Source organism: Magallana gigas, chromosome 5 (assembly GCF_963853765.1).
Source record: "Magallana gigas chromosome 5, xbMagGiga1.1, whole genome shotgun sequence".
Taxonomy (NCBI): Eukaryota; Metazoa; Mollusca; class Bivalvia; order Ostreida; family Ostreidae; genus Magallana; species Magallana gigas.
In genome coordinates this window covers 44,301,229-44,319,579 of record NC_088857.1, presented here as the reverse complement: position 1 = coordinate 44,319,579, position 18,351 = coordinate 44,301,229, and the positions used below count along the sequence as shown (strand labels likewise).

Below are 18,351 nucleotides of genomic sequence, written 5' to 3'. Positions count from 1 at the left end.
GTAGATCTACATTTCTGCAGTTAGGTCGGTGTTAATTGAATTTCTCATAACCACAGATTATCAACGTCACCTCTTCTGTGAAAGCGTGACCCGTCCATAATGACAAAATCTTTGAAATATCCAAATATGAATTAAAAATATCTTGATATTCAACAAAATAAGATGTGAACGAAATGAGCCAAGTAGAGTGTGGTATCATCTAGTTGTTATTACTTTATTTTTGCACAAGTCAACATTTTGTTTAGTATTGGCACTTGCAAGGCTTGCCCTGAAAATAAAAATAAAATAATGTATAATTTTAATTTCGTTCTCAAGGTTGATTCAATGAAAATTCCGACAACAACAGTGAACACTGTCATCCGTATTATTGTTATCCTTACCATCTTCATTTCACAGACGTAGTAGTTCCTCTGGGTACAGCTATCGACATGCCAGTGATATTTGTAGCTGCTCCAGAAGATACCACAGTTATAGTCTCCTTTCTGATGGTACACAGGCTCGCCAGCATACCAGTCAAACTTGTGGCATCGTTTGTTGGAGAATCCCCAGCCCCATCTGTGGACGTTGGGATACAAGCAGTCGTTTAAACCGAACCACGCTCCAGGGGATACTACAAAATTAAAATCGTATACTGAGTACACGTATTTCAATCCCATTTATGCTTTATTTAATAAAAAAAAATACGGAAATAAACTCGAATTAGATAGGAGTATACAGCAAGTGGTTTTTTAAACTTATGTGGGTATTTTACCTTGGTACATAGACAGATGATGTCTGATGTAAGTGTTCTCGTGAGCTTCATCAATGTTACACAGGAATCCTCCCATAGAGGCACATTTCATCTGAATTAGAAGAATTTTTTTTTTTACTTTAAAAGTAAAAACACATCAAGTTTTTACACCGTAAAGGATCATTCCTTACCAAATGATATATTCAACTAAAAACAATGAACTTTGAATGTCAATTGCTAATATTATCTATATGTAGTTCATGTAGTATGAATAGTACCGAAGCCTGCCACCAGCTCAGCCTGTCTCTGCTGAAGTAGTAACAGCTCTGGTGGTACTGGAGCCATCCGGGAGGACAGTGTCTGCCAGTGAGCTTTGCGGCGGCATAACCAAAGGCACTGTATTTGGGGGCATTATCATAGCTGGCATTTACAACTGAAATATCAACAACAACGTATGTGAATGGGTATACATATTTACACGAGTTCAAAGAAAACTTAAAATGCTCACGCTTGATCTAGACCTACAAGTTCACTGTTTTTCTTCAAATTTTGACCTATACAATTCAAATTCCCCAAAAGAAAACAAACACAAAAAGACATAGCATTTATTTATATTCTAGTGCAAATCATAAAACTGGAATGATTTCACGATCTTTGTTATTTTTGAAGCTATTATTAAATTTCTTGAGTCAGAAGGTGAACTTTACCTGCCCAAAGGCAAATCAAAAGAACGACTGCTACAAACGACTTCATGGCTCCAGTATCTTTTGGAAACTGATTTCTGCTTTTTCAAATACTATGAACTATATATACCTGCTAAACGTAACAGCTTTACTCTGCATGTAAAAGGATTAACGCATTATAATGAATGAACGAAATTAATGGAGTGTACCTAACTGCATATAAGATATTACAATAGATTATATTGCTGAATTTGCGCAAAAGTCAACAACACTATGGTTAATTTGACATACATGAATAGGGCAAAAATAGTGAAATTGATCTGATGTCGTCAACATTATAAAACGAGATGAATTTGACAGAAGTCACCAATCAGGACTTGTCCCAAGATGAACATAGCCATAGCAGTTGCTCTTGCTCTCGGTGTTTTCTTGGCTGGTAAGACACCATTTGTTAAAATATTGACTTTCTATTGTAACTTACTTTTTTGAAGAAAATCGTATATTATGAAAATAATACACATCAAATAATGCTTTCAATAGAATATACACGTAAGACATAATGCTGTTTTCTCTTTTACATTTTCTAAATTCTTATCGGTGATTATCATTTTCTACAATAAAAAAAATAATGTTTACTTAGGATATTCATTAATAAAAAAAAACGAATAAATTGCGGAGAACGAACGGAATCTGAAATTTATGTAGGCAGAAGACAACACTCTCAATGATAATCTTCTTTTCCCTTTATTTGCCAGTGTCTGAGGCCAGCTATGACTTTGCACCAAAGTACCACGCCTTTAAGTATGCTGCAGCAAAATTTGTAGCAAGTGGCTGCGGACCAGGATGGCATCAGTACAACAACCGTTGTTATTGGTTCAGCAGACAAAAGCTCAACTGGTACACAGCCTCAGTAAGTGATAGAGATCATAGGACCTGATATTAAATGTTTCACCGAGGTATTGGTGGTAATTCTTAACGTTAATTGTAGATGAAATGTGCCGCCATGGGTGGTTATCTGGTCTCTATTGACCAATCTCACGAGAACACGTACGTCAGACACATGTTGAGTGTCTATGGAGGTATGTGGATTATTTACCCAAACCTATTACGTTTAAACATCGATACTACATTTCGAGTACTCAAGATAATGTGATAGCAGAGATTGTAACCCTAACATTGATTTTAACTGAATAGTAAGAGGAGGATCTTGGCTTGGCCTGAACGACATTCTGCGACCCAACAAACACAGATGGTGCTGGGGATTCGTTGCCAAGCCCTGCCACAAATTTGACTGGTACAGTAACGAACCCGTGTATCATGAGCACGGTGACTACAACTGCGGTTTGTTCAAGAGGTCCTACAAATACCACTGGCACGTCGACAGCTGTGGACAAAAGAACCACTATGTTTGCGAAAAACCACTGGTAAGAACAAACAGTTACAAAAAATATTACAATAGTTGAAATGTTTGCTCGACGGTTATTTTTTTTAAGTTTATAAAGGTTGAACAATTTTGCAGCTGCAATTTGTACGTTTTATTCTCTTTTCAGGGAAAGCCATGTGTTTGTGTCTATTAAACATTTTATTCCGATTAAATTCAAATTACAAAACATGCTTTACTTTTTTGTTTTAATTATTGAATTCTTTTAGTGAAAGATGACAACTATATATTTCCTTAAAGGGGGACGTCTATGTGTATTTTTCAATGATCCAGATCATTATTTAAAGAAGCTGACTTTAGTTTTCATTGCGCATGTTTCTGCGCATTCTACTAGAATACAGTATATTTGTTCTTTTAATGAATTTTTTATTCGATATCATTTATACAATTGAACACAACCAACAAAATACCAATTAAAATATTAAGCTTTTTAAAGGGAAATTTTATTTTTAAAACTATTTTTTCGTTGTGCGGTAGGTGAGCGTAGTCATTCTGCATTTATGACGTTATGATAAAATAAGGCTTTTTAGGAGTGCGTTATAATTTAAGAAGTAAGATAAAAGAAAAAGTATAAGCAGTACGCCGTTGAAAATCTACACACATAATAATTCTATCCTCGGGGGTACTTTTATTATTTTTGAACGAATCCGTTATATTAGTCAACACTTGTAATATTCCAAATATTAGCAAAATTTGGTGCATTTTCATATTTTGAGATGGCCCCCACTTAAAACCAGACAGTAGAATTTATCATTTTCAACATATAAGGTAGACAATGGTATTACTAATCACATATTACAATTTAAGAATTAAAGCTTTCGTAGTATTTTATTAATCTGCTTCGAATTACGGAAAATGACAATTTCGAATATATATTTATGTAAATGTATCTGTATTTTGAGATCACCCCTAAAAAGAACCAAAGGGTCGATTTTCTTCAACTTTCGTAGATAAACAAAAGTTGGTGTACTCTACATATGGTTAAAATAAAAAGAGTTTCGCTTTGCTATTGTTGTTTTTCCGCAACCACCCCCCCCCCTCCAAAATCGGCCTCCTTAAAATCTGACAGATAAACCGTTGGTGCATTATATAATTACTTTAGTGTAAGGAGTTTACAAATGAACTCAAATTTTAACTAACAAATGTTTTCAAAGAATAAGAGCAGTTTTTAGCTGTACTAAACAAGTTACTGGTATATAAGGAACATTTGATCACTGGACTTCATTTGCTTTTTTCTGTACATTCCAAACATACGAATTTGGTTTGTAGTACTGTAATGTAAATGTGACTACAAACCCAGGTTGTAAAAACAAACGCTTTAGCAGTATTTGCAAGAGTCTAGCATGCTATTACACACCTTCTGAAATGATACAAGATGTGAAAAGATGTAACCTGTTTTTTAAACCTAGACGATTAAATGACAACTTTTAAATGTTTGTTTGCTCATGGTTTAACAAGCACTCGTACAAACAAACAATAAAAATGTGTCAAGTAATTTATTAAACAATACATAAAAATCAAATGATAAAATTATTTGAAATAATCCCTTTTTCATGTATTCAAATTCTACTGGTTTCCTCGTTGTTGATTTTTACACATAAGAATACATTGCTATATTAGTTCTTAATTATCTCTTCTCTACACAAATCGCACACAGAACTTTTAACATCTATAATATACTAGACGTACATAGATAATCCATTCCATACAGACTCCAACCTCTACACATTGAAATAATTGTTTATTAAAAACCTCTACAGCATGAACTTGTAAACAATCTCAATTTTGAATCTTTGCATTTTTTATAATGAACATTTAACTCGTATTTTTATATATGGTATGTGCTCTTTGTTAAAAATAAACAAAATCATATTGATATGTACATCTTTCATCTATGTAAATATTTTAAAGTACAAAATCATCTTTTAAAATTGAGTTCATAGACGATCCTTAACGGTCCAAATATTTATACAAAATAGTATACATTTTCATGTGTATTGTGTAGGAGGTTTTCATAATCGATATCTCTCATATATAATTTAACATATTCATTGTTTACAGAATTGAATTTTTTATGTGTCCAGGGTACTGGAATATTTACTTTTAGTGATATACTATCAAAGCTCTTGTGTTTTTGACAATGAATCTTAATTCAAGGCTCAATATATATTGACATTGGTAACCATTGCATAAGGTAAGCAGATTTAAACAGCGGTGGGATCCATAACTATGATATGCAAGTTTTTTAAGACGAAGAACAATGTGCATTGCTGTGATGTGATAAGAATGACCATTAGATTGATATCATACTAAATGTCACAATTTTGGGCACATGCTTTTGCAGGAAACAACATTGTGTTCTGTAAATGTGATCCGTAGATCTCTCGGTAATATAAGCAAATACTTCCCTAAAGTGAAATTTGATTTTTTAAAAATTTTATGATTAATACATTTTGGTAAGTTATCTATGATACCTCTCCAGTCTTGTGCAGATTGGTTTTGTAATACTTTTTTAACTTTTGAATAAAGTCAGTTATAACTGCATATTGTTTGATGCCTATATTTATAAGACAACCCATATATATATATAAGTTGAGAAGTATTAATAAAACATAGTTTTGCTATAATTTTAACTTGTGCTTTTCAAATAATATTAAGTTTTGCTCTCTCAACTTCTAAGATACCGGTAATACATGGTGGTTTTTTGGTTTTTTAAATAAATGTTTTTATGATTCAAGAAGTTCATTTTTTTCTTTTATTTCATCACTTGTTCTGTATACAAACGAGAAGCACTTGTTCATACAAAAATCAAATTTATTAAAAAAATTATAAATATTCGAATTACTCTAATTGTTGAAGTCTTTTGTACTACATTTATGTGTCTGGAGCAGATAGAAGAATAACCACACACTGCATGTATAAAAAGGCTTAACAGTATATCAATGGTGTGGATGAACGTTGCTGACGTTGAAAAATTACCAAAATACACTTCCACAATATATATTATATTATACAATTGGAATATATGATGCTAATAATAACAAGCCAAGTAAGATGTTATCTAAATATTGTTTTATTTTGTATAACTCTACATTTTGCTTAGTATTGGCATTTGCAAGGCTTTCCCTGAAATTGTAAAAGAATGTAAATTTATATTTATCTGAATGCAGTTAAAAGTGATTGTAAACTCAGTAAACTTTTTTCTTTATCTACTTACCATCTTCATTTCACAGACGTAGTAGTTTCTCTGTGTACAGCTATCGACATGCCAATGATATTTGTAGCTGCTCCAGAAGATACCACAGTTATAGTCTCCTTTCTGATGGTACACAGGCTCGCCAGCATACCAGTCAAACTTGTGGCATCGTTTGTTGGAGAATCCCCAGCCCCATCTGTGGACGTTGGGGTACAAACAGTCGTTCAAACCGAACCACGCTCCAGGGGATACTATAAAAGCAGAAAAATGTAAGGTAAAAATATATTTATGTAGTATTTGTGCTTGGATACTGGATACTATTTCACATGCATACATAAACACCATAAAATGTGTAGCTTGATCAACAAGTAGTTTTTATTGCCCAAAAAACTGTGTTTCAGAATTTTAATCAGTCACTTTTAATCATGTTATTTGCATTGCCCATTTATGTAGGCATTATAAATCATTCCCGAAGTTGTTACTTTATATATAAATCTGAATGTTAGATACTTTATACAATTGATTTTCGATAGATTACCTTGGTACATAGAGAGGTGATGTCTGATGTAAGTGTTTTCGTGAGCTTCATCAATATTACACAGGAATCCTCCCATAGAAGCACATTTCATCTGAATTAAAAAAAAAAGTTTTTTTAAAAACACGTAAGGCATTAAGCAAATTAGGTTTATTTTCATCAATCTGCTTAAATTGTATTTGTGATAATATATTTATATTACTGAAGCCTGCCACCAGCTCAGCCTGTCTCTGCTGAAGTAGTAACAGCTCTGGTGGTACTGGAGCCATCCGGGAGGACAGTGTCTGCCAGTGAGCTTTGCAGCAGCATAACCAAAGGCACTGTATTTGGGGGCATTATCATAGCTGGCATTTACAACTGAAATGATCAAATATGGTAAAGAATTTATAAAAAAAAAACTAAGAACTTCATGTCAGACCTAGATCACATTACACACAAGACTTACAAGATTTATAAAAGTCTATTAAAGTCCCCCGTTCTTACAAAATAGGATTTATTTTTCTTTTGATTTGTCTTACGCAACACGTAATTTAATTGCACTACTACAGATGAACTGGTAGTCTTATCAAAATAATGTCACAATATGAATTTTACCTGCCCAGAGACAAATGATCAAAGCGACTGCTACAAACGACTTCATAGCTCCTGTTTTATTCGGTAACTGTCCTTTGCTCTAGAATACTGTGTGGTATATATACCTGCTAAAGTACACAATAGTTAGTATGCATGAAAAACTATTAACGCATCATGCTGAATAAACAAATTTAATGAAGCATACGAAACTGCCAGCAAGACGTTGCAAAGGACGAAATTGCTGAATTTGTGCGCAATGTAAGACCATGACCAGCCAACAACACAATGGTTAATTTGATAAACACGATTTAGGCGAGGATATGGAAATCGATCTGATTTGCCAACATTATAAAAAGAAATTTATTTCACAGAAGTCACCAATCAGGACTTGTCCCAAGATGAACATAGTCATAGCAGTTTCTCTTGCTCTCGGTGTCCTTGTGGCTGGTAAGACACCATTTGTAGGTTAAATGTAAAATCATACTTAAAAAAGAAATCTAATATTGATGAAAATCAGACAAAAATAACTCTTTAAATAAAATTTGTCATATAGTTGATTTATGTTTGAATATTTTTCCCTACTGTTATGATAAACATGTTGATGTTAATAATTCTCTACTCTAACAAAAGTTAATATTTTTATAATGGATTTCGATAAGAAAGTGAATATTTAGTTTGGTTGTTACTTAAACGAACAGATGTGAAATTCATTCAAAATCTTAATAGAGAGACTTTAAATTAACAATATTTTCATCTCCATATTTGGCAGTGTCCGAGGCCAGCTATGACTTTGCACCAAAGTACAGCGCTTTTAAGTACGCTGCAGCAAAATTTGTATCAGGTGGCTGTGGACCAGGATGGCATCAGTACAACAACCGTTGTTATTGGTTTAGCAGACAAAAACTCAACTGGTACACAGCCTCAGTAAGTGTCAAGTTACAAAATGAATGGAAATATATATTAATTTTTAAAAGATAAGATGATTCGGTTAATTAAATTTTTTGTAGTGTAGTTATACTAAAAGTTCAAATTGTCGTTTGATAGATGAAATGTGTAGCCATGGGTGGTTATCTGGTCTCTATTGATCAATCTCACGAGAACACGTACGTCAGACACATGTTGAGTGTCTATGGAGGTATGTGGATTCTTTTTTACGTTAAAACATCGGTGCTGAATTTCATTTACTTCGGGGAATATCATAGCACAGTTTATAACTTAAGATTAATTGTAAAGTTAGAGGAGGATCTTGGCTTGGCCTGAACGACATTCTGCGACCCAACAAACACAGGTGGTGCTGGGGATTCGTTGCCAAGCCCTGCCACAAATTTGACTGGTACAGTAACGAACCCGTGTATCATGAGCACGGTGACTACAACTGCGGTATGTTCAAGAGGTCCTACAAATTCCACTGGCACGTCGACAGCTGTGGACAAAAGAACCACTATGTTTGCGAAAAACCACTGGTAAGAACAAAATGTTTCAAAAAATATTTTCAAATTTTGAATGACATTAAAAACTCGATATTTTTTTCTAGGTTTTAATAAAGGTGTAACAATGACACAGTCACTCTAATGTGTACGTTTTATTTTCTTTTTAGGGAAAGCCATGTGTTTGTGTTTATTAGACGTTTTCTTCTAAATAAATTCCATTGAAGAAAATCAATTTCTTGGTTTTTTTGTTTAAATATTGAATTTTTCTAGTGAAAAGTCTAAGAAAAATATCTTTCAATGCTTACGATAATTATTTAACATGAGAAAGATAATCTTCTGCATAGAAAATTCGTTAAGTGTTCAAATTTCCAACCGCTCTACCACTTTAATTTCAACGGAAGTAGTAATATTCTGCCGAACTACAGTGGGGTTTTTTTCAATTGTGCGAGTTAATTTTCTTAACCTTTTCAATTTATCATAATGAAATTTGTAGTCTTGTCAAAAGCAACGTTATAGTTATCAATGTGAAAGGCTATATGATATTTGACTACATGACCAACCCGTATTTTTGTCGTGATATCAATCCAAATTGATACCTTTTTTTATAAGAAATGGTTAAATTCAGTCAAAATCATCATCATCAAATGACATATTGAGATAAAGGTTTGTTTTTTTAAATGAAAAATATCAATTTGAATAATTTTTGTTTTATATCACTTTATTTCATGAACATCTCTAGTCCTAATTAAATAATCTTCTTAACACTCAAACTTTTGAGAATGTTGTCGAAAATAAGTTACGTTAAATCTCTCTTCCTAACAAACGAAAAAGATGAAAAGATTTGCACTAACCTCAAAGTTTTACGTTTAAAATGTATTCAACTACCAATCCACTATTATCTTTATCTTATGAAGATAAAATGGAGAACACGTAACAAGCGGTAAAATCTATTGTAGATACAGTAAGTTTAATAGTTCTAAGGGTGTTATTTTTGTTTCATTAGCTGTTATATTTTTAAACTTTACCTAGTTTTTTTGATAATAATCATGCACGTAGCATCAAGGGTAGGTGGAGGAGGGGGCAAGAATGGGACAATCTTCCTACTTATTTTTGCAGCCCTTAACATCACTTAAATTAAATGTATAGAAACTTGAATTTTTTAAGAAAGTGGCTTAAAATTGAAGGGAAATAAAACAAAATAAACATTACAATTGACGGTTTGAAATTTTTAAGGCAGTGTCATATCGCCTTTCCTCTACGAATAAGGATTTTGAGTACATGATGATTGTTGTTTTTAATTGCTTGTCAGGATATTAGATATTAAACCGACCCCCCCCCCCCACTTTCAAAAAATATTCTACGAGCCTTTGAAAATAAAGACAGCAATAACTTTTGGTTTTGATATAAATAACCGTAACATAATAATTCAGCATCCTGAATGACGTCATCGAACATCAAATGTCGAATGGCGTATCATTCTCAATGTGCAAAATATGATATCACGTAGAATACCAAAAACTGTATTAAAACAAAAGAAAGCTGCTAGTTTTGTTTGATTTTTTAAAAACTATTTTACATTGAAATCATTTCTTTTTTCCATTATTGACAAGATTATCAAATGTCATTTGATGCAAAATATTTCTTAAATTTTCAAGCAATATATAATTTTTTTTTTACAATTTAGGACATAAAGTATATGAAAAGAGTCATGCAGTAAATTTGACATGTCTCAGTATTGAATCTTGCTATTCTATAACAAAGTTTTCTGACATTAATATAAATTACTTTATCGTGAATGTAATGTAAATTGACTTTTTGAATATGTCGACTTGCAAGTGATATTTGATTTTACATTCATTTTGATATTGCTCGTATCTTAACTATATCAAATTTACCGGTGTAAACCGGTATTAATGATCTAACCTAGCTCAAATGTAAAACGTATCAGCATTTTGCAGTACATACCCGTCAAATATACGTTATTTATTCTGTAAGATACCTTTCAGAAATCCTTGCAGAAAGTATCTGATTTAAAATAAGTAGTATGATTTCTAGAATCACATGGTAATCAAATACAATACGATGTGAACATCCACCTTTTAAACCTTTATTGCTAGTTTTGCTTTCCATTAATCAGAATGTTTATATGACATTTGAAGTCAAATAAGAACGATCAGGAATCCAATGCGCTTTATACGACTTCATTCGAAAGACAAAGTTTTAAAATCTTAACAGTACACGTCAATGTGCAATAGCGGATAAAAACTTTACCAATTGAAACTAATCATGAAATAGACTTCAAGTTTCCATTGTAGCATAGTTTGCACGTAGCTTACATCCATCTTTGGGTCCCTTTTAATATACCTCCGAAAAATAAAAACAAAATGAGATTAATTTATCTCCTACAACAGATAAAATATTCTTCTTAAGGTTTTCCACCCATAACAGTCTTATTTCATATCTAATAATTTGCAAGTTGATTACGAATTTCTAACTGTGATTTTAAGGGGTGTATTATATTCCAAATATTCATCTTTGAAATTTTTAAAGATTTTGAATATTAACAAAATCACATCTTCAAATTAACATTTAAGTCTATAGAAAAATGCATTTTGAAAAATATAGTTCAAATAATTTTCCCACATATCTCTTGGTAAAAAGTTGCAAAAATTTTCCCATTCTTTGAAAATGCCAAAAGAAATCATTTTACCGTACATTTTTTTAGAAATTGATTTTTTGCTAATTTTTGCAATGGGCTGACAACTCGATCTTTCAAAAAGTTTCAATTTGAAAATGTTTATCTGATCGGCTACTTAAATATTCCCGAGTTTGGTTTATGTCAGCCTCATAATAATTTTTAAATACGTATTGATGTAGTCTATATAAATCAAAATTGTTGAATTCACCTCATTTATTGAAGGACTACCTTAAATATGAAAAGGTATTAGAAGTTTTTTGACCAGTTATTAATTTCAGAGGTTTTCTCTTGAATTAAACGGATTAATTATAAAAGAGAATTGTTGGATAATATAATACAAAATCAAATGAATAGGGTAAACAAACGCATTTGTTTTAAAATCCCAGATCTAGACAATTAAATGAGAAAAAATTACATGTTTCTTTCCTCATGATTCAGTTAAGACTTTTTTAGGAAAATAAAATTAAAAAATCCAAATCTTTATTCACTTTTGTGTAATAATTTTCTCAAGACAATGGTGTCATATACACAAGAAGTGTGAAACCTAATGCATGAATTATTTTGAATAATACCAAGGCATCATCTTTTTTCATAAAGTCTAATTACACTGGCTTCCTGTTTTATAAACAAGGGAAACTTTGGTATGTTATTTCTTAATTATCTCTACTTTCTCAAATGTCGCACAAATCACTTACACGTACTCAAAACCTCTAAATCATATTGATAATGTTGGTATCAACCCATGCGCGGATCTAGAGGGGGGGTCGGGGGGGTCCCGACCCCCCCCCCCCTGGAAAATGAAAATTTATTAAATTTACATAGTAAAATTATCGCGAAAATATGCCTCGGACCCCCCCCCCCCCCTGGCAAACACAATTATCCTTCGAACCCCCCCTGGAAAAATTTTCTGGATCCGCGCATGCAACCTTTACATCAGTTATTTGTAATAAACCTCTACAGCAATAAATAGTAATAAATATGTAAGTTTAAAACATCACATGACATTAAAAGTAAATAATAATGAGCAATACATCTACATGTTCATGTAATTTCATGTGTGATATTTGCTCTTTGTTGAGAATAAACAATTTTACATTTAGTTCATAGAGGATCCATAAAGGACGAATTGTTTACAAAAATAAAGGATTAATTTTCTCACTTATATTCTTGTGTGCTTTTTAAAAAATATGCAATATATATTTATGTCATGCATGCATTATCATAACTGTTTAGAACTTGCACGCATTATGCAGAATGTATAAAGTATAAGCTACGTTATAAATATTACCATAAATCAAAACAATCGTCGGTTACATCCAAAGCCAAATTACGATTTTCGAAATACTTTGATTGTAAATGATTCAAATGTATGCTTGTGCATGACCACAAATATAATTTAAATCTTCATTACCTTACATTGCAATGACGCATAGGCATGTTTACAGCATCTTCATCCTTTTGCATATGTTCATATGTTGTAGAAAACTATCAATTAATGACCGTGCTTTATATATAAAATATCTATGACAGAATATCTGTGTTTTTGACAACGTTCCTTAATTCAGTGCTTAACATTAATATACTTTTGTGTACAATTGTTTCAGGTACGCGGGAATGAACCGCGTTAGGATCCAAAATTTAAATATATATTTATCACCATCAAGTCTATCGAAAGTAGATACATGTATGTCACAAAAGCAAATAATTTCTAGTCTTTCTGGTGCAGACATAGAGATAACCACACACCTCAAATCACACGATTTTCCACATTGATGAACATTGCCCTTATCTGTTTATTACAACACCATATCAATCATCGTCAAATTTCTTAACCGTGACACTTTCAAAATCAATATATCTTTGCGAAAATTCAAAATAAACGGCAACATTATAAACTATATCATAAAATCACCGACGTAAAAAACAAAACAAAGTGGAGTGTAATCTAAATATTTTTATTTTTATATCACTCCACGTTTACTTAGTATTGACACTTGCAAGGCTTGCCCTGAAATTAAAGAAAAAATGTAAATTCATTGTTATTTGCATTTGAGAATAATTGTAAACTCAAATTACTATCATCTACTTACCATCTTCATCTCACAAACGTAATAGTTTCTCTGGGTACAGCTATCGACATGCCAGTGATATTTGTAGCTGCTCCAGAAGATACCACAGTTATAGTCTCCTTTCTGATGGTACACAGGCTCGCCAGCATACCAGTCAAACTTGTGGCATCGTTTGTTGGAGAATCCCCAGCCCCATCTGTGGACGTTGGGATACAAACAGTCGTTCAAACCGAACCACGCTCCAGGGGATACTATAAAAGCAGAACATACATGTATTTAAAGTAAAATGTTACATAAGTATTCTGACCCTTGACCAATCTGCATACTTATACACTATCAAATGTGAAGCTTGATTCATACTTTTTTCTTGCTGTTGAACTGTTTGAACACTGTCAGTCACTTTCTTTGCATTTTCAATTGATGTAAGCATTATAATTGAATTTTGCAGGTCTACTTTATATATAAACCTCCGAGTTAAACAATTTAAATATTTGCCGGTAAAATACCTTGGTACATAGACAGGTGATGTCTGATGTAAGTGTTCTCGTGAGCTTCATCAATGTTACACAAGAACCCTCCCATAGAGGCACATTTCATCTGAATTAGAACAGAAAAAAATGTGTTTTAAGTAAAAACACATCAGGCATTAAGCGGATTAGGTTTATTTTCACCAATGATATTCATCACCGTAGTGTTGCTGATTTAATATATATGTTTTGGCATGGCTGTATATATATTACCGAAGCCTGCCACCAGCTCAGCCTGTCTCTGCTGAAGTAGTAACAGCTCTGGTGGTACTGGAGCCATCCGGGAGGACAGTGTCTGCCAGTGAGCTTTGCGGCGGCATAACCAAAGGCACTGTATTTGGGGGCATTATCATAGCTGGCATTTACAACTAAAATAAGAAAATGAATTTAAACAAGGTAACCATCTTGTGTACCAGTTCCAAAACTTCACGTCCGATTAAGACTTGGGTTTTTTTATTTCAAAACATTGGGTATCATTTTAATGTTATCCTTCAGTACTTTTTTTACATTCAAGCTAAAAGAAATTCAAAACGTTTACCGATTTCAACAAATTCGTAGGAAGTAAACAGTTTATCTCGTTTTTAAGTAGTACATGTATTTTTTTAATTTTCCGAAACATCACGTAGGTTAGATAAAACTCTTTTAAAAGAAACAAATCATTAGCTGAAGTTTACCTGCCCAGAGACAAAGCACAAAAATGAATGCTACAAACGACTTCATGGCTCCGGTATCTTTCGGAAACTGTCCATTGCTCTCCGATAGTGTGCATTATATATATTTGCAAAAGTTCACAGCATTAACAAAGTATATAAACGCTATTCATGTAAAATGTTTAGCTGAGTAGAAGAAATTAATGCAGCATATATATTTGCGTAAAAGACATTGCAAATCAAAAAATTGCTGAATTTGCGTAACAAAATGTGACTTCGTTATGTTAAGAAGAGTATGGTTAATTTGACACACATGATTAAGGCGAAAATATGGAAATTGATTTCAGGTCGCCAACATTATAAAAGTATATATATTTTACAGAAGTCACCAATCAGAAACTATTCCAAGATGAACATATTCGTTGCAGTTGCTCTTGCTTTCGGAGTATTTGTAGCTGGTAAGACAACATTTGTAATTAAAATCAACTTCGTATTTGTTTTTAAAGGAATCTGTTAAATTGATGAAATTCAAACCAGACAGAAAAATCTATCATAAGGAAAATTAGTTTTTAAAATGAATATTGATTATAGCGCAGATATCTAAGTTTAGAAGAGATCTGGAAGATCTTCTCTTCTCTATATTTGGCAGTGTCTGAGGCCAGCTATGACTTTGCACCAAAGTACCACGCCTTTAAGTATGCAGCAGCAAAATTTGTAGCAAGTGGCTGCGGACCAGGATGGCATCAGTACAACAACCGTTGTTATTGGTTCAGCAGACAAAAGCTCAACTGGTACACTGCCTCAGTAAGTGGTTATGAAGATTTGATCTGATAGTGATACAAGTAACTTTCTTGTCGAAGTGCAAAACTGAAACATTGGCGGTAAAATAAAAAGTTAAAATAATTTTTTTTTCAATTTTCAGCCTTAGTAAGCGTCGAAGTAACATATGATAGCTGTATGTTTGAATATTTTTAATATAATAGTGATTTTCATTGTAATACTATGGTTTTTAAATTTTAAATTAAATTTTTATATTGTCTTTTGATAGATGAAATGTGCCGCCATGGGTGGTTATCTGGTCTCAATTGACCAATCTCACGAAAATACTTACGTCAGACACATGTTGAGTGTCTATGGAGGTATTATTTTCCTAGCCCTTTTACTTTTAAACATTCATATTTCTTTTCGATTTCTCAAGTGAATGAAATATTAGGAATTGTAACCTTACCATTGATTTTAACTGGATAGTAAGAGGAGGATCTTGGCTTGGTCTGAACGACATTCTGCGACCCAACAAACACAGGTGGTGCTGGGGATTCGTTGCCAAGCCCTGCCACAAATTTGACTGGTACAGTAACGAACCCGTGTATCATGAGCATGGTGACTACAACTGCGGTCTGTTCAAGAGGTCCTACAAATACCACTGGCACGTCGACAGCTGTGGACAAAAGAACCACTATGTTTGCGAAAAACCACTGGTAAGAACAAACAGTTACAAAATATCAAGACCGATGAATAATAACAAAAAAATTGACAGCTACTAGTATTTGTTTTGAGGTTTTTTTTATATAACGGATAAACTACATGTATTTTGCAACTGTGATGTGCATATTTTATTCTCTTTTGCAGGGAAAGCCATGTGTTTGTGTTTATTAGACTTTATCTTGAAAATAAATTCAAAGTACAGAAAATAGTACTTGTTTTTTTATTCACCACATTGTATTATTTTAGTATAAAGATGATATCTGTTCAGTAGAGAGGGGTGGTTAGAGGATTGTCTTATAGATCAACATTTGATATCAGAACTTAATAATGTTAGAAAACTGTTATATCATTAATATACATGCGTGTATATCATCAATAGAGTCCTTTAAAGACCGGGGTTGGGGTATAAATAGCAGCCAATGAGTAAAATGGAGGAAATTTCAATTTTCTTGCCACCTTTCACTTCAGAGAAGAAATTTCTGAATTTAAACATTTATCAACAAAAATTTTAAAATAATTTTTGTTCCATAACTCAAGTCAACTGAAAGGCTTTTTCAGATAATAAAATATTAATTATAGGTGCTTTATTTCTCTTGAAATTTTCATTTAAAGTTTTGAAGTGAACCAGAAATTCAAATTTCCTCAGATTTGATTGACAGTTGCTTATTGTTTACATTTCTACCGGAAATGCCTATTGCTATAGACGCACTCACAATAAATGGCGGACAGCTTGTCTTACCTCAAAACTGAATAACACAAAGTAATCCCTGTAATTGTTTTATCACTTCGTTATCACTTTGCTAATCATATACAAATAGAAAGAACACACATGTTTACAGCCTAGTGTCCGTCCTGCTGCTTTACTCTCCGTATCAAGTTCCTTATCAATGAATGCATGGGGCCTTCGTGGACGGATTAATTACAGTCGGACTTCGAGATTATAAAATGTTATCAATGATATACAGCACACTGATCGAAAACATTACCAATTATCATTAAAAATGTATGAGGGTTTTACTCCCAGCGATGTCCCATATATGGCACATTTTTTAGATTTGGAAGCCACCTTCTCACTGTCTCTAAAACACATGAAGGTAAAACATCCCTACGATGACAAACTACGCCACGCAGCCTCGGATTTTGGTGCATAATCTCAAGTTTTCGGCTTTTGTATCTTGGGTCTTGAAATACACCTCTGTGGAACAGCATAGTCCAGAAAAATTTATATTTTTCTTTTCTTAGAGAACTATTCCGTCTGCTTGGTGGTTCACATTCCGATTTCCACCACATCTGATGGTTTCTTTCATTGGTTATACAGGGTCTGCATAAGCAATGGGGACATTCCTCAACATTGTTGTCCTGGGGAATGTGAAATGTCCGTTCAAAATTTCCCAGCACGTCACCATTCTCATCTGTCTCATCAGCATTGCTCTGAATTCCTTCACCTGTTGCTTCTTCCAAATCCCAATTATTGAAGTTAAAAAACTGTATAATTGCTTCTCTTTGCTCTGAATTTACCCTCAGTGAAATTACACTTGTGTCTTCTTTTTCCGCCATTATTTTGTTTCTGAGTATTTTGGAGGGAATTTTATTAAGGCAGAGGTAAAACAAAAGGATATTTTAGTACTGGTATATTCTAAAATACTTTACATCAAATATTCACAGTTATATTGTAAAACAAAATTTGAATGTATTGGGAAAAATGCTTTTTTCTAATACAAAGATAGTTCAGAAGTAAGTTTACTGCCAATAATTTCATGGTAAATATCTCATTATTATGAAAACACCTCTGTGGAACCTCACACAAGTTTGCTGATTTGGAGGCTGATTTATTGACATTTGGCGGGAGGGATTCCCCACTGAGCCAGGACTCATGTGCATTAGACTCTTCCAACAGAGCGTCCATGGGGGTGGATCATCTTTATTTTTACCACATTTTTAAAAAGTTTTACATGTATCATGAATTGAGACTTTTGGTCTTTATTCAAAACTACATTTATTAAATAAATTTCACAAGCATATTCAGAGTTATTGGATTTACCATTAATTGTGGAAAGTACACTTTAACAGCAAGACTTTCACAACTCTAATAATGGCACAGCCCAGTGAAATATGATACTAAGAGTATATATGTATATACATATATATTTTCATTTGTTGCCATCCATAGCAAAAAGTACATATATACTGTTATTATACTGAGTCTTTAATTTTAATCATGGAAGAAAGCAAACGAAAACGTCCCCCAACTTTTAAGTTGGAAATTCCAGCAAGTGCTGAAAAGAAGCAGGAAATGTTGCACAATCTCCAAAGTGTAAGAGAAGTTCTTGTAAG

The 18,351-nt window shown here is 32.9% G+C and overlaps 6 protein-coding genes across 6 annotated transcripts; 3 read left to right on the top strand and 3 right to left on the bottom strand.

The window, feature by feature from the left end:
- Nucleotides 1-193: 193 nt before the first annotated feature.
- On the bottom strand, nt 194-1,556 carry LOC105319002 (perlucin-like protein). The gene is made up of 5 exons (XM_011416348.4): nt 1,438-1,556; nt 1,009-1,163; nt 752-842; nt 381-610; nt 194-268 (listed from the first exon to the last, which is right to left on the bottom strand). Exons 1-5 carry the CDS (start codon nt 1,481-1,483, stop codon nt 242-244), a joined length of 549 nt encoding a protein of 182 aa, XP_011414650.1. The 5' UTR covers nt 1,484-1,556; the 3' UTR covers nt 194-241.
- Nucleotides 1,557-2,122: 566 nt separating this feature from the next.
- On the top strand, nt 2,123-3,023 carry LOC136269537 (perlucin-like protein). Its single transcript, XM_011416344.4, has 4 exons — nt 2,123-2,323; nt 2,402-2,492; nt 2,608-2,837; nt 2,964-3,023. Exons 1-4 carry the CDS (start codon nt 2,138-2,140, stop codon nt 2,988-2,990), a joined length of 534 nt encoding a protein of 177 aa, XP_011414646.3. The 5' UTR covers nt 2,123-2,137; the 3' UTR covers nt 2,991-3,023.
- A 2,888-nt stretch (nt 3,024-5,911) lies between these two features.
- On the bottom strand, nt 5,912-7,336 carry LOC105319001 (perlucin-like protein). The gene is made up of 5 exons (XM_011416347.4): nt 7,180-7,336; nt 6,788-6,942; nt 6,589-6,679; nt 6,072-6,301; nt 5,912-5,980 (listed from the first exon to the last, which is right to left on the bottom strand). The coding sequence occupies exons 1-5, from the start codon at nt 7,223-7,225 to the stop codon at nt 5,954-5,956; spliced, it is 549 nt and encodes a 182-aa protein (XP_011414649.1). The 5' UTR covers nt 7,226-7,336; the 3' UTR covers nt 5,912-5,953.
- Nucleotides 6,942-8,820, top strand: LOC105319000 (perlucin-like protein). Its single transcript, XM_011416345.4, has 6 exons — nt 6,942-6,960; nt 7,530-7,605; nt 7,928-8,082; nt 8,203-8,293; nt 8,392-8,621; nt 8,756-8,820. Exons 1-6 carry the CDS (start codon nt 6,958-6,960, stop codon nt 8,780-8,782), a joined length of 582 nt encoding a protein of 193 aa, XP_011414647.3. The 5' UTR covers nt 6,942-6,957; the 3' UTR covers nt 8,783-8,820.
- A 4,409-nt stretch (nt 8,821-13,229) lies between these two features.
- LOC105319005 (perlucin-like protein) lies at nt 13,230-14,674 on the bottom strand. Its single transcript, XM_034462883.2, has 5 exons — nt 14,557-14,674; nt 14,096-14,250; nt 13,862-13,952; nt 13,377-13,606; nt 13,230-13,294 (listed from the first exon to the last, which is right to left on the bottom strand). Exons 1-5 carry the CDS (start codon nt 14,600-14,602, stop codon nt 13,268-13,270), a joined length of 549 nt encoding a protein of 182 aa, XP_034318774.1. The 5' UTR covers nt 14,603-14,674; the 3' UTR covers nt 13,230-13,267.
- Nucleotides 14,675-14,898: 224 nt separating this feature from the next.
- Nucleotides 14,899-16,223, top strand: LOC117686948 (perlucin-like protein). Its single transcript, XM_034462853.2, has 5 exons — nt 14,899-14,990; nt 15,182-15,336; nt 15,581-15,671; nt 15,781-16,010; nt 16,162-16,223. Exons 1-5 carry the CDS (start codon nt 14,942-14,944, stop codon nt 16,186-16,188), a joined length of 552 nt encoding a protein of 183 aa, XP_034318744.2. The 5' UTR covers nt 14,899-14,941; the 3' UTR covers nt 16,189-16,223.
- Nucleotides 16,224-18,351: the final 2,128 nt, after the last annotated feature.

Bases quoted from the DNA above. Each gene is read 5' to 3' on its own strand.
- LOC105319002 (XM_011416348.4), bottom strand. From the start codon at position 1,483: ATGAAGTCGTTTGTAGCAGTCGTTCTTTTGATTTGCCTTTGGGCAG. The intron at 1,164-1,437 runs GTAAAGTTCACC...TTGATATTTCAG, and splicing joins TTTGATTTGCCTTTGGGCAG to TTGTAAATGCCAGCTATGAT. The intron at 843-1,008 runs GTACTATTCATA...CTTCTAATTCAG, and splicing joins TGAGCTGGTGGCAGGCTTCG to ATGAAATGTGCCTCTATGGG.
- LOC136269537 (XM_011416344.4), top strand. From the start codon at position 2,138: ATGATAATCTTCTTTTCCCTTTATTTGCCAGTGTCTGAGGCCAGCTAT. The intron at 2,493-2,607 runs GTATGTGGATTA...TTAACTGAATAG, and splicing joins CATGTTGAGTGTCTATGGAG to TAAGAGGAGGATCTTGGCTT. The intron at 2,838-2,963 runs GTAAGAACAAAC...TTCTCTTTTCAG, and splicing joins ATGTTTGCGAAAAACCACTG to GGAAAGCCATGTGTTTGTGT.
- LOC105319000 (XM_011416345.4), top strand. The intron at 7,606-7,927 runs GTAAGACACCAT...CATATTTGGCAG, and splicing joins TCTCGGTGTCCTTGTGGCTG to TGTCCGAGGCCAGCTATGAC. The intron at 8,083-8,202 runs GTAAGTGTCAAG...GTCGTTTGATAG, and splicing joins TCAACTGGTACACAGCCTCA to ATGAAATGTGTAGCCATGGG.
- LOC105319001 (XM_011416347.4), bottom strand. From the start codon at position 7,225: ATGAAGTCGTTTGTAGCAGTCGCTTTGATCATTTGTCTCTGGGCAG. The intron at 6,680-6,787 runs GTAATATAAATA...TTTTTAATTCAG, and splicing joins TGAGCTGGTGGCAGGCTTCA to ATGAAATGTGCTTCTATGGG. The intron at 5,981-6,071 runs GTAAGTAGATAA...TTACAATTTCAG, and splicing joins ACGTCTGTGAAATGAAGATG to GGAAAGCCTTGCAAATGCCA.
- LOC105319005 (XM_034462883.2), bottom strand. From the start codon at position 14,602: ATGAAGTCGTTTGTAGCATTCATTTTTGTGCTTTGTCTCTGGGCAG. The intron at 14,251-14,556 runs GTAAACTTCAGC...TTCTTATTTTAG, and splicing joins TGTGCTTTGTCTCTGGGCAG to TTGTAAATGCCAGCTATGAT. The intron at 13,295-13,376 runs GTAAGTAGATGA...CTTTAATTTCAG, and splicing joins ACGTTTGTGAGATGAAGATG to GGCAAGCCTTGCAAGTGTCA.
- LOC117686948 (XM_034462853.2), top strand. From the start codon at position 14,942: ATGAACATATTCGTTGCAGTTGCTCTTGCTTTCGGAGTATTTGTAGCT. The intron at 14,991-15,181 runs GTAAGACAACAT...TATATTTGGCAG, and splicing joins TTTCGGAGTATTTGTAGCTG to TGTCTGAGGCCAGCTATGAC. The intron at 16,011-16,161 runs GTAAGAACAAAC...TCTCTTTTGCAG, and splicing joins ATGTTTGCGAAAAACCACTG to GGAAAGCCATGTGTTTGTGT.